The sequence below is a fragment of the Gossypium raimondii genome, chromosome 6 (assembly GCF_025698545.1).
Source record: "Gossypium raimondii isolate GPD5lz chromosome 6, ASM2569854v1, whole genome shotgun sequence".
NCBI lineage: Eukaryota > Viridiplantae > Streptophyta > Magnoliopsida > Malvales > Malvaceae > Gossypium > Gossypium raimondii.
The window spans coordinates 55,527,090-55,540,518 of record NC_068570.1 but is presented as its reverse complement, the minus strand read 5'-3'; the positions used below and the strand labels follow the sequence as shown (position 1 = coordinate 55,540,518).

Genomic DNA, 13,429 nt, shown 5'->3' with positions numbered 1-13,429 from the left:
AGTATTCATACATTAATCCATCAACATATTTAATTTTATAACAAAATATAAATTGTTAGCTAAATTAAAGTTTAAACATTTAGAAAGAAAGTATCTTAAAAAACAACTGAAGAAACCTCGTCGTCATCGTCGTCATCGTCATCGTTGTCATCATCCTTTTTGCAACCAATTTCTAACATGAAATAAGAATGAATAATTAGATAATCAAATTGATGAAAAAATAATATAAAATTACAACAATAAAGCGAGAATAATAATTACCTGCTGAAAATCCCTTAGCTCTCATCCAATCATCCAAGCAAACAACGGCTTGAACCATTTTTGGCTTAAGTGAACTCCTGATAGGTGTAATAACTTTCTTACCCATGCTAAAAGCCGATTCGGAAGCTACAGTCGATATTGGAATTGCCAAAAGATCACGAGCCAATAATGAAAGCTCATTGTATCGAACTGAACTTTTGCTCCAATAATCTAAAACATCTATTTGACTATTCAACTCAAGCTCCGGTTCTTCCAAATAAATGTCCAACTGTGACTTTTCACTCCTAGTGCTAGATTCATTTAAATACCGTTTATAATCATCACTCTCATCAAAATATCCACCAAAATCAGCACTATTATCATTGTGTTCATCCAAACCAGAATCAACAGGATTTTTATCCGAAACATTAGAACTCTCAGCCAAAGAGGAAGACATGGATTTGGATTTCTTAACATACTCATCAAACAAGAGTCTAAGATTGCTAAGAATGGTCTCAACAAAATCTGAAGCATGAACACCATAGATTGTTTTAAAGCAATACTGCACATAATTCAACTTGTAACGAGGATCTAAAATTGCAGCACATGACAATATCAACGAATACTCAGCCCAATACTTATTAAATTTCTCTTGCATTTGCTTAACCATTGGAGTTAAAAACGAATAAGGGCCTTTAACTATATCAATCAAGAGTTTGTGAACCTTCCAAACCCCTCTAAAATAAAGATTAGCCGTTGGATAATTAGAACCAGAAAAAACACAAGTCACATCATAAAATACTTTCAAAAATTTGTAAAGAATAGCAACATTTCTCCACTCCTCGCTAGAAAGTGCAAACATTTGATAATCTTTATCCCGTTGACCCCAATAATCTAGCACATCTTTATAGTAAAGAGAAGATTCAAGCATCAAATAAGTAGAATTCCATCTCACACACACATCTTGCCGCAACTTTTTGGTCACATTCAAATGAAAATTTTTGTCGGCCACATCATAAAACCTTTTTCTACGAATTCCTGACTTTTTTATGTACTTAATCCCATTTCGAATCTTACAAACAACATCATCGGCAAGTTCCAAACCAGCTTTAACTATAAGATTCAATATATGTGCACAACATCTAACTTGAAAAAAAGCACCATCACACAAAATAGCTCGGTTTGCACGAAAACGATTTTTAAGACAAGAAACCATAACATCATTATAAGAAGCATTATCCAAAGTGATGCTAAAAATTTTCTTATCTATACCCCATTGAGATAAACATAAAACAAGTTCATCCGCTATGTTCAAACCATCATATGGAGGAAATAAAGCTCTAAACCTTATGATTCTCTTTTGTAGCTTCCAATCTTTGTCAACCCAATGAGCAGTAATGCAAATATATTCATCATTAGTATGCTCCGATTTCCAATTATCAGAAGTTAAACAAATTAAACCAGGTGCTTTAGCCAACTCTTCTTTAACATGATCTCTCTCTTTTGCATAATACTTTAGAACATCCCTAGTAGCTGTTTGTCTACTTATATTCTTAAAATTAGGACTAGCAATTCTCATCATGTATCTAAATCCTGGTTCTTCAACTGTCCCAAATGAATGCTTGTCACACACAAGAAAAGTAGAAATAGCTTGACGACACTCATCAGCATCAAACTTGTAGTTTTTTATAAATGGAACACCTTCTGGTGATGGTTGAGTGGTTATGATGTATTGAGTGATGTCCTTATTAACTTTTTTCAAACAGCTATTTAGATGACGTCTTAAATGAGAGGTTTCACTAGAAGATTTAGCAGAGAAGATAGTCTTACAGTGATTACATTGTGCCTTCAACTCATTTTTGTTCTCGCATTCAAGCTTTGTCATTTCATCCCACACCTTTGAAGTGGTAGACTTTTGACGTTTGACAGCACTTTCGTACTCATTAAACCCATCGTCCACAGGTATAGGAGTGTTCGAACTAGCCATAGTCATAAAAATTGAAGTCCTTAAATCCAAAAATAATCTTATTTATAACTCGGTTACTGAATATATATACAAATATTTTATTAAATATACAATTAGGTTAAAACAAAATGCATACTTACTGTTTAACTTTGACTAATATGATACAGTGTAATTAGAAGAAAAAAAAAGCATCAAGATATATTAAACTAATTATAACGTAGAATATGTTCTATATAATAATATAATAATATATTATATATTATTTATAATATATACAACAATCATATATATAAGAGAAAAAGAGTCTACTTGTTTTATATTTTTAACTCGAATAATCCCAACAAAATTGAAACTATGTATTTATACAATGAATAAGTTAATGAACTTGTCAAGAAATCAACTAACAATAAGTTAAAAGAATCTTGACTAACTCACTCACAAAAATATTAACAGAATACAACTAACAACTGACTTAACTGACTTTAACTATTAGCAGCTAACTACTAACTAAACTATCAGTCTTTTAAATTAATAACTCTTTAATTTGCTATAAATAATATATAGAATTTTAAATTAATAACTCTTTAATTTGCTATAAATAATGAAAATTGTACTTTGAAGTTTGAACTCTTTAAAATAATAAAAAATTAATTTAATCTTTTAAAATTACAAATATATAATTTGTTATTAAATATTTTTAATAAAATTCATACTAACTTTTGAAATAATTTTAAGCTACAATCAATTATCTTTAAAATTACCTTGTATAAAATTTTTTGAAATAATTTAAAATATATCATGGTCTACAAATGAAAACTAGATAAAATAGTTTAACTTTGAAAGTCCGTTACCGTTATGTAGAGGAAAACACAAACAAAATTAAAATGCAAACAAAAAATGAATAAGAATTGAATGGAACAAAAACATTTATTAGATTTCAAATTTATATATAAACAATAGGCAAATTATTAAATATATAATATAAACCTAAACTAGAAAACATCCTTTGCGTTTAAACAATTGAGATAGTCATACTTATTCTATAAGCTAAATTACATATGTACCAAAAAGAAATTAATGAAATTCAAACTGCACAAATCCAATCCAAAATCTTAAATAGAAGCATCTCTATTTCTCAATCCCATTATTTTCCTACTAGTAGATAAGCAAGTTTAGCTTACGGGAAAATCTGCTAATCTGCAAAATGTTGTACAAAGTAAAATAAAGGAGAATCAAATTAAATTAAATTGTAAAAAGAAAATGTAAATGAAAGCTTACAGGAAAGGAAGCTAAGGTAAGCCAAATCGATTAGCCAAATCGATTTCAATGTCGATTGTTTCTGCAATAAAACAAAGCAAAAAAAAAAAAGGAAGAAGTTGAGATTAAATGAATAAACTAAGCTTGTGATCTTAGTAAACATTATAATAAATTCATTAAACTCGAATCTCATGCAATTTCAAAATTCTGATAACTTTATTTCCAGATATAAACATATAAACAAACATTTACCACTTAATTATTTGATTGAATCATAGATTAACAGAAAGTTAATTGACAAATTTCATATAAACTTTTATTATAGATTAACAGACAGAAAATGGAAGGGAATATATATATATATTTCAACAACACTTTTTTTATACACTTTTACAAACTTAGACAGAAACAAACAGAATACATGCAGAGCATTGGCACATGTTATCTGCATATGTTACCCTATTTAAAGGAATAAACTAAACCCAATTCGCAATTCAAGAGGCCGAGAAACCTGCTTTATCTAATTTAACATTCTTATATGTTGATGTGGTATAGTTCTAGAATAGTCAACATTGGTTAACATTCAGCAAAAGGATGCCCCAAATGAAGTGTGTGACTTCAGTAGAAAGAAGTTGAAAGAAAACTGCAATTAGAAATGAAGTAAGAATGTTAGATTAGATTTCCATTTTTAATTCAAACTGTTTCTAAGAAAAAGGAAGAATTGTATTAAATATTCTCCATTGACATGACTCACTACTGACTCTACCCTCTAATATTCTCCATTTTTAATTCTAACATTTTTAATTCAAATGTTTCTAAGAAAAAGAGTGGGTAATCTGCAGAAAGTGGGAACTTAGCATTATCTACTCTTGATTTTAATATTATTGTTATAATGGTTGGTCAGCTAATGTTATTGTTATCCCATTGCTTACTTCCTACACGTTTGACCCTTTTATATTAACTTTGGAGTTTGGACTAATCTTTGCCTAAAACCAAAAACAGTAGACTAATCTTGTCCTGCCTGCTAAACTGTGTGCCTTCATCTTCTTCTCTTCTTTGTTCATATGTTTATTGATTTTTTGAGCTTTCGGTCTGCATTTCAGGTAAGCTTTTTGATGCTTTAATACATTTTATTTTACATTTGGTATTTATGTTATTGCTGTTTTGATGCATAAATTCATTGAAAGAACAATTGTTTTTAATAAATATTTATCTAATGTTTCAACTTTGTAACATAATCCTAACCATTGATTCAGAACACCTAAGAACACAATCTCTAGAAAAAAAATCAATGTCTCAGATTTTGAAAGAGTAAAAGAGTTGCGCTTAATTGAATGTGCAGGCAAAGAAGAAGGGTAATTGATAAAAGAAATAAAAGAGTAACCTGAAGAAGAATAATCAAAAGAAATGAAGTATCTTACAGTCACAGAGAATGAAAACGAGGAAAACGAAGAAGATGAGCAAACCCGTACCTGTACCAAACTCCTGTACCAAACGAAGAAGATGAGCAAACGGTACTGGAAGAGACCGTCGATTTTGGAAATGGGAAAAAAAAGGGAGGAAGGCACAGGAGACAGCACAATGGATTTTGGGTGTCTGTCGATTTTGGAAATGGGGAAAAAAGGAAGGCACAGCACTGACAGCAGCATTAAGAGGAAAGTAAATCAAACTTAAAATAAAAGCTGTTATATTTTTAAAATAAAAATATATATATTTAATATTTTTCGGGCCGAGTCCGGATCAAAAAAATTTTGCCCGAGGCCCGGCCCGTTTTCTAAACGAGCCTAAATTTTTGTCCAAACACATATTTCGAGCCTATATTTTTACCCGAACCCTTCCATATTTCAGGCGGGCCGTCGGGCCAGCCGGGCCGCCCGGCCTATGGACAGGTCTAGCTAGAAGTATGCCTATGCAGGTCACAAATAACCAACAGGTTTTAGTTGATTTTAACCATTTTTTCTTGATATAGCTTTGAATAAGATTATATTATATGTTTTTTGTGGAATAAAATTATATTATTTTAATAAAAAATAGTAAGATGAAAACTTTTCATATACATCAAAACTCAAAAATAATTAATAAATATGTCAAATTATTATTTATTTATCAATTAAAAGTGTAAGAAAATAAATTCATTGGCAAAAGTCGGCAACATATGAAGATAGCAATTAGAGTAGACGATGAGAGTAGGTTCTCAAATCGCCTACTATTTGCGTCTTCATATGTTTTATTTTTAGAGACGATTTTTTATTTTTAAATTACTTTTAGAAAATAAATTACCATTTGACTTATTTTATTAATTATTTTTAATTTTGATTTATATGAAAGAAAATGCGGCAGAATTTATGTTTTTTTCCTTAAAATGTCAAGTCACCAATTAATAAAAGGTGGAAAAAATCTGAAAACAATTCAATATATATGATATATAGGCATTGAAATAGATTCATCAAAACATTAAGAAAAAAACATTTTAAGAATTTTGAGCATATTTATGTTAGACACCTTCAACAAATATTATACTCTATTTTTTCTTTTTCTCAATATATTTACCGAAGCAAGCTCAATAACTAATCATTCGCATTTTGTAAATCTATTAAGAGGTAAACGTTGGCCACGAATTTTAAAGCTACTCTATATCTAGGGTGAGGATCGAACCATCTATTGAATTTTACTTGGGTTTTATTAGAATTCAGTTAAGCTCAGCCAATGGAATTCAGGTGAAGTCCATCAAAGATAAATTAGATAATGAGGTAAAATTCGGGTTTGCCCCCCCCCCCCCCTCCATTATTAAGTTAAGAGTACATTGAAAAGTAAAAGACAAAAATAGATCTCGAAACTCAAATAACAGAATTAAAAAGATTGGGAATTGATAAGAGTTGTGTGAACTAGAGGCGAATTCTCTTATGAAAATTCCCACAGAAATATTCCACATTCGACCAGCAAATGGATCAAAAATCTTACAAAACTACTTGGAATTCAGGCATTTCCAACAGTCATACATGGTAGATGCATTGGGTTAGGCATGTCAAGAAAAAGAAAAAGGCACAACATATATTATACAGCGTTGTGGTAACACAGAAATTAGATGCAACTCAAAGCTTATTAGAACGATGCTAAGAGAACGAACTCACTCACACTTCTCTGCGCATCTTCACATTAAGCTTCATTTCCTTGTAGGATTGGACCTTCTCCACTGCTCGGCGTAAAGGCCTTCCCACAGACACCCTTCTAAGTTCTTGAGCTTCACTTCTGGTGGACATACTCGTATTTCCTTCTTCCTGTTCGCTTTTCACTGATGAATCGGAAGATAGTTGGCCACTTTCATGCACCTTATCATCACTGGTAGATGAAAAAAGACACCTCACATCATCTACGTCAGACACATCTACGCTCATTTCTGGTTCTTGTGCTCTAATCTTAGCAGATTGCCTTCTTAAGCATACCCTGTAAGATATGAACATTAAAACAACCCACATAAATCCACGGTTGTTAAGTTTTCAAATAAAACAATCTAATCAGAAACTTAATTAGCACAAAGCAATAGAAAATGTAGAAAACCTTTTGCTGTCACCCCTTTCGTTGCCTTGGGCGGATTTACTATCAGAAGGGCCACTTTTACACACCTTATCATCACAGATAGGAGCAAAAGATTTTGCATCTACCTCGCACATATATTCAGTAGTTTCAGGTTCTTGGGCTTTAAACCTAGCAGATTGCCTTTTTAAACAAACCCTGCAACCAAAACATAAAAAAAAACCCATGAATTTTCCTGTCACTGAAGTTTTCAAACAAAAAAGTTAAAAGACTACACTGTTATTGAAAATAATTTGCACTAAGCAATAAGAAATGTACAAAAACCTTTTGTTGTCAATCCCCTCCTTGGTTTGGACTGGTTTGATATCAGAAGGGCCACTCCCATGGACGTTATCATCACGGGTAGAATCAAAAGATTTTGTATCATCTACCTCGAACATATATTCAGTAGTTTCAGGTTCTTGGGCTTTAAACCTAGCAGATTGCCTTCTTGAACAAACCCTGCAACCAAAACATAAAAGAAACCATGAATTTTACTCTGTCACTGAAGTTTTCAAACAAAAAAGTTAAAGACTACACTGTTATTGAAAATAATTTGCACTAAGCAATAAGAAATGTACAAAAACCTTTTGTTGTCAATCCCCTCCTTGGCTTGGACTGGTTTGATATCAGAAGGGCCACTCTCATGGACCTTATCATCACAGGTAGAATCAAAAGATTTTGTATCATCTACCTCAATTACATATTCAGTTGTTTCTGCTTGGGTTTTATGCCTAGCAGATTGCCTTTTTGCATACATCCTGCTAAGGAAACATAAAAGAAACCATAATTTTCCTTTTTCATTGGGAAGCACTAAAGTTATTAGAAAACTAATTTGCACAAAGCAATAAAAATGTACAAAAACCTTTTGTTCTTGACCCCCTCTTTGCCTTGGACTGGTTTAATATTACAAGGACCTGAAGCAGCATGCGAATGATAAATGACGATGGTATGATGAACAACATTAATAATTTCAACTAAAATTTCTGTCAAGCAAGTTACCAAGATCGTACGATTGTCTCTTTCTGGTCATATTACACGGTTTATTCTCTTCATCTTCTCCTTTAAGAGATTCACCTGTCTCGCCACACCCGTTCATATTACAAGGTTTATTTTCGCCATCTTCTTCATCATGTGATTCACCTGCCTTGCCACACTTGTTTGTTCCTAGCTTCAAACCATGGGAAAAGAATGTGTGAATAACATGTTACATTGGTAAAACATAAGAAAAGAAAATCAATACAGATGCTGTAAATTATTCTATTTAATGCTTCGTTTCCGGATGTTCTGCAGGTGTCAAAGGATTTGATAAACAGCAATGGAATCTAATTTAGACCTGACTATTGTGCACTTAGATGAGTAGATTATTGCAAAATAAAAATACCTCCAATTTAATAGCTTTAAGCAGAGCATTTTTACATCCCAGCTCATGCTTAAGGGCTTTTAACTGAAAACAAAAGAACTCAATGGTCAAGTCCCAAAAATATACAGTTGCACAAAAGCAGTAAGCAAGATGAAGTTCATGAAACTTAATGTTCTGAAAACTTACCCTATCTTTGCTTGAATTAAGTTCCTGCAAAACCCAAAGTAAGACATCAGCCTTACCAGAAGATCATAATATCATTAAAAGTATGCCCCTAAGAGTTATAAACTGAGAAACAGACAGTTACAAAGAAGTACTAAGGTACCGCTAACATCTGGCTGTTTGCTTGGGCAAGTACCATGTTCTGTTGCTGAAACTTCTCCAAATTGATTCTCAGCTTTTGTAACTCAATTCCACTCAATTCAATGACTTTACTGGCCAAAATTAAGAAAAACACAACCATAAAAAAGAAAGTCATCCAAACACAAATAACAGCAAGCAATGGTTAGAAAGGGAAGGAAAAGAAATAAAATAAAATCAATCATAGAGAATACTTTCGATCTGCAAGAACTTTCATCAGCATCATATTTTCCTGAGGCAGATTCAATAAAAACCTCAATAAGATAAAGGCACACATAAACAAATGATGGGGTGAAAATAAAAACAAAGAAAGGTGAGTTAATTGATATTCAAAGCATACCTGTTGAAGTTTGTCAATGTAATCTTTAGTCCCGAGTGAAGCAGTTTGCAACAGCAGCTTTGCACCTTGGTTTAACAATTTAGGTTGCTGCTGTAAGTTGGATATGTCAGTAAGCCCTTTCCTTGACATATTACCCATTGAGCATCTATTTTCCTTAATCTCCCCTTTCAATTTATCACCTGAAATCCGAACAGATTTTTAAGCTGAAATTAAGTTAATCATGTTAAAAAAGAACAACCAATCTTCCATTCAATGGTGAACAAAAAAAATTCTTCCTAACCTCTACATCAGCTCATAGAAATCAAACTAAACAGGTGTATCAGCAGCAAATCAAACTTCAACTTTCCGGCATTTCTCCAGCATCAAACTAAACTATATTATAGTCTCACTAACCAATTTACCAAATCCAAAATGTAAATAAATAAACTATCCATTTTATTCAACTAACATTATGCAGATAAAATTACTATTTAGGATTAGGGTTCGTTCCTCGACCTAATTCATGAAAACATTACAATCCCAATTCGAATCTTCTCAGATTTAAGATTAGAAGAAAAAAATTAACAAAAATAAAAAAATAAAATGATTAGAAAGATTCAGTGAATTCACCTTTCGAGGGGGAAAGTAATGCTTTTAAAATTTGGTTAAAATTTATTATTATTTTTTAAACAAATTTTAAAAAACCCAATAAAATTCAGGGGGAAAATCAAGAAATTGAGAGGTATTTTAAGGTAATCGAAGTACCTGCAACGTCGGCGGTTCCAGTGTCGAGTGTTGTTAAATTTTCCATAGCAAAGAATGAGCTAAAACCTTACTCTCAAAATCAAACCCTAAATCTCTCTGCCTCTTGATTGAATATGGGAGGGAAAGTGAGAAAGGGAATATAAAGGGTATTATGGTAAAACTGTGTGGAGGTTCAAATTCAGATTTGAGTCGCTTAACGGCTTTCCAAGCCTAAAACCGAACCTATTTCAAAAAAAATTAAAATAATTTAGGGTAAAATACAGCTAAAGTCACTAAACTATTAGTAAGTTTATGTTTTGGTCACTCAATTTTAAAAAGTTACAAAATGGTCATTAAACTATTCAAAAGTTTTCATTTAAGTCACTAAAGTATTCAAATTTTTTATTTAATTCATCAAGCTGTTAATTTTTTTAAAAATAAAATCCAGGTAGTGAGCTCCAAACAATAATTTGATGATTGATACAACAGATCAATATTCATCAATCAATGAGTAAAAGAATATACATTAGATCTAAGCCAATTTGACAGTCAATGCCGATGATTGGAAAAGACAATTATTTGAATTTTGGTTCACTGATTTGTGATGTTCATAGTTATTTCATGGAAAAAAAACTTAATTATAGGAGATAAAGGGAATGAGAGCTTTTGATTGAGGCAGATGATGCGAATAGAGAAGGTCATGCAGCAGCAATTTCAATAGACTAGTGACTTAAATGAAAATATTTGAATAGTTTAATGACCATTTTATAATTTTTTAAAGTTGAGTGATAAAAATATAAATTTACTAATAATCTACTAACCTTGAGTGTGATTTACCCCATAATTAATATTATTAAAATTTTGTTAAAACGTAAACTAATAACAAAAAATAGGCTTAATCTATCATTTGCTTTCTAATATTTTTTTTATTTGATACTTAAAAGATTTTTGCACCACGATTCAAGACTTAAAAGTTTATTTCCATTAGATAATTTACTCTAAGATAAGTGTGGGTTTGGATGGGATGTGTCGTGCGGTGCATTTAGTTTATTTTTTTATCTCATTTTATAGTATTTAATCTCACCGCAATTATTATTTTTATAACTGCAGATAAATACACCGCTCATTCAAATTTATTATAACTCCAAGCACTTCCTATAACTAATCAAAATCCACCACATGGCACATCTAAGTTAATACACTTAAAAAATTAAAAAATCACATGAATTGTAAAAACTTGTAAAATACTAGAAAAATAATAAGATTTATAAAAATTATAACTAATCAAACTCTTCAAATTTTCGACTGCAAGGGGCTTTGGTTGTAGTGGACTTTAGCTGCAGGGGGCTTTGAGTGCAGGAATTTTTGACTGCACAAGGCTTTGGGTGATGCCATAATGGTGCACTGAACGTTGTGCTGGTCTTGGTAGAGGGGACAATGTTGATGGTGCCACTATTCAAGTACACCTGTCCATGGGCCGGGCGGCCCGGCCCGACCCGAAGGCCTGCTCGAAATATGAGAGGATTTGGGTAAAAATATAGGCCCGGAATATGGGCTTGGGCAAAAATTTAGGCCCGTTTAAAAAACGGGCCGGGCCTCGGGCACAATTTTTGGTCCGGGCCCGGCCCGGCCCGAAAATATATTAAATATATATTTTTTTTATTTTTAAAATATAATAATTTTTTATTTTAATACTTTACTTTCATTATAAAAGAAATATAATAGTTTAGTGTTTCTATTTTCAATAAAAGAGGGATAAGAAAACAATAAATCTAACTTCATTAGCTCTTGATTCTTATTCTGTGATATATACATTGTTGGTATATACAATGACATTCTTTAAAGCAAGTAGGTGCATTGAAGTCGTGTAATTTCCATTTCATTTCACCACTTAAAATAAAGTGTTATTTCTTGTCTCATGACTTATGTCTCACATACTTCAATTACTTGCAGTGTAGGGTTTGATGAAAATTGAAAATCTAATTGAATTCATGTATGCCCATGATCATAAACTGACAATTCTTCTTAACTTGTGCACATGGTAGGTGCATTTTAAAATTTTAAGGTGATATGATATGTTGGAAGAATACCTTTACCAGTATAAATTGTTTGTAAAATTTAAAATTTAGCATATATATCTTAAAAGTGTGATATAGACATCTTGGGCCATTAGTTTCAAGGATCAATTATCAACCTTGGATAGAAATATCAAAATAGAAATAGAAATGGAATAAATAAACCCATGTATTGTATATGTTTAATAATACATATTAAATGTCAATTCATTATAAAAGAAATCATTTAATGATTTCCATTAGTTATTATTTTAATGAAATATGTTACAAAATAAAAATAATAAAACATCAAGTTTGTTTTACTAATCAAATGTTAGATTTACTAGTTAGATTTTGTTATAACAATTAATACAATTAATACAATTAATAATTTGATAATTTTATTAATCAAATGTTAGATTTTATTACAACAATTAATACAATTAACAATTAATAATTTGATAATTTTACTAACAAGCAACAACTAATTTTAATAACAATTAGTTTTAATTTTATTAAAAATAATTTTAATTAAAACGGGCGGACCGGGCCGGCTCGGCCTTTATTTTTCCTCGGGCGGGCTCAGGCAAAATCTCGTGCCCATATTTCGGCCCGGCCTAGTAAGTCGGTTGAAATTTTTATGGGCTGCCCGCCCATGGACACCTCTATATTCAAGGGACTGAAAAGTATTTTTATAATATTTTTACTATTTCTATAATTTTTTATATTTATTTTTTATAACCTTTTTTTTATATATTTAGGTGTTTTCGCTTGGATTTGCTACCTGACGACTTCTAATTCACAACTTATAATTTTTGTTTATTTTTTAAGTATTTTTGCTCTGATAAAAATAAAATGTTAAAGATACTGGCCGCTTAGAAATAGAGAAAAAAATTACGCTAATTGCATCGAAAAACCCTTTGTTTTTCTTATGATTATGACATTAATCTTATATATGATTATATAATACATCATTTATGGGTATCCGAAAAGCTTGAACTCGTGATCACATAACGACTGTCAATTGGCCCCCAATTATGCTTGAACCTGTGACCGTATAACGGTCGTCGATTGGGACCTCCACTTAAACTTCGACTTTGACCCATGACCGTATCAAGCACTGCCACCCCGAAACCCGACTTCTATAAGATGAATTTTTGAGATAATGGTTCTATCCTAATATGACATATGAAATGTATGTGTTTTAAGATGCGTTATCGCATCCCTGACCCTCTCAAATCTACCTATAAACTTTCACTCTCAAAACCCTAAATAATAAAAAACCTTAAATTCTAAACCAAAAAACCCTAACCTTAACAAACTTTAAAAATCGATGGCCGAGGAGAGAGTATGTGACTGGACACACTTTCACACACTCTCTTTAAAATCGATCTATTTCCCTAAATCTTAAAAAAAATAACATATTTAAATAATTTAGTCGAATGAGGAAATTGAAAAAAAAATTTAAAAATATATATGATTAATGAAGAAAATGTGAAAAGAGAAATTAAAAATTCTAATATGGACCAAAAAAATTCAAAACTCATTCGATC

General features: G+C 31.3%; 1 protein-coding gene across 3 annotated transcripts; it reads right to left on the bottom strand.

Annotated features, from left to right (window-relative positions):
- Positions 1-6,266: 6,266 nt before the first annotated feature.
- On the bottom strand, positions 6,267-10,020 carry LOC105774434 (SHUGOSHIN 1). Of its 3 annotated transcripts, none has more exons than XM_012596924.2 (12): positions 9,844-10,015; positions 9,100-9,278; positions 8,954-8,991; positions 8,725-8,833; positions 8,586-8,609; positions 8,421-8,483; positions 8,039-8,207; positions 7,902-7,953; positions 7,624-7,800; positions 7,322-7,498; positions 7,022-7,195; positions 6,267-6,907 (listed from the first exon to the last, which is right to left on the bottom strand). In XM_012596924.2, exons 1-12 carry the CDS (start codon positions 9,887-9,889, stop codon positions 6,595-6,597), a joined length of 1,521 nt encoding a protein of 506 aa, XP_012452378.1. In that variant the 5' UTR covers positions 9,890-10,015; the 3' UTR covers positions 6,267-6,594. The 3 variants fall into 3 exon arrangements, with proteins under 3 accessions (XP_012452378.1, XP_052488784.1, XP_012452386.1); XM_052632824.1 differs by having other exon boundaries at positions 7,624-7,797; XM_012596932.2 differs by lacking the exon at positions 7,322-7,498 and having other exon boundaries at positions 9,844-10,020.
- Between the last annotated feature and the right edge of the window lie 3,409 nt (positions 10,021-13,429).

What these genes read in the sequence shown, in the direction of transcription:
- LOC105774434 (XM_012596924.2), bottom strand. Translation starts at nt 9,889, where the DNA reads ATGGAAAATTTAACAACACTCGACACTGGAACCGCCGACGTTGCAG. An exon ending in TTAATTCAAGCAAAGATAGG is followed by an intron (nt 8,484 to 8,585) that starts GTAAGTTTTCAG and finishes TTTTGTTTTCAG; the next exon opens with TTAAAAGCCCTTAAGCATGA. An exon ending in TTAAAGCTATTAAATTGGAG is followed by an intron (nt 8,208 to 8,420) that starts GTATTTTTATTT and finishes CATGGTTTGAAG; the next exon opens with CTAGGAACAAACAAGTGTGG.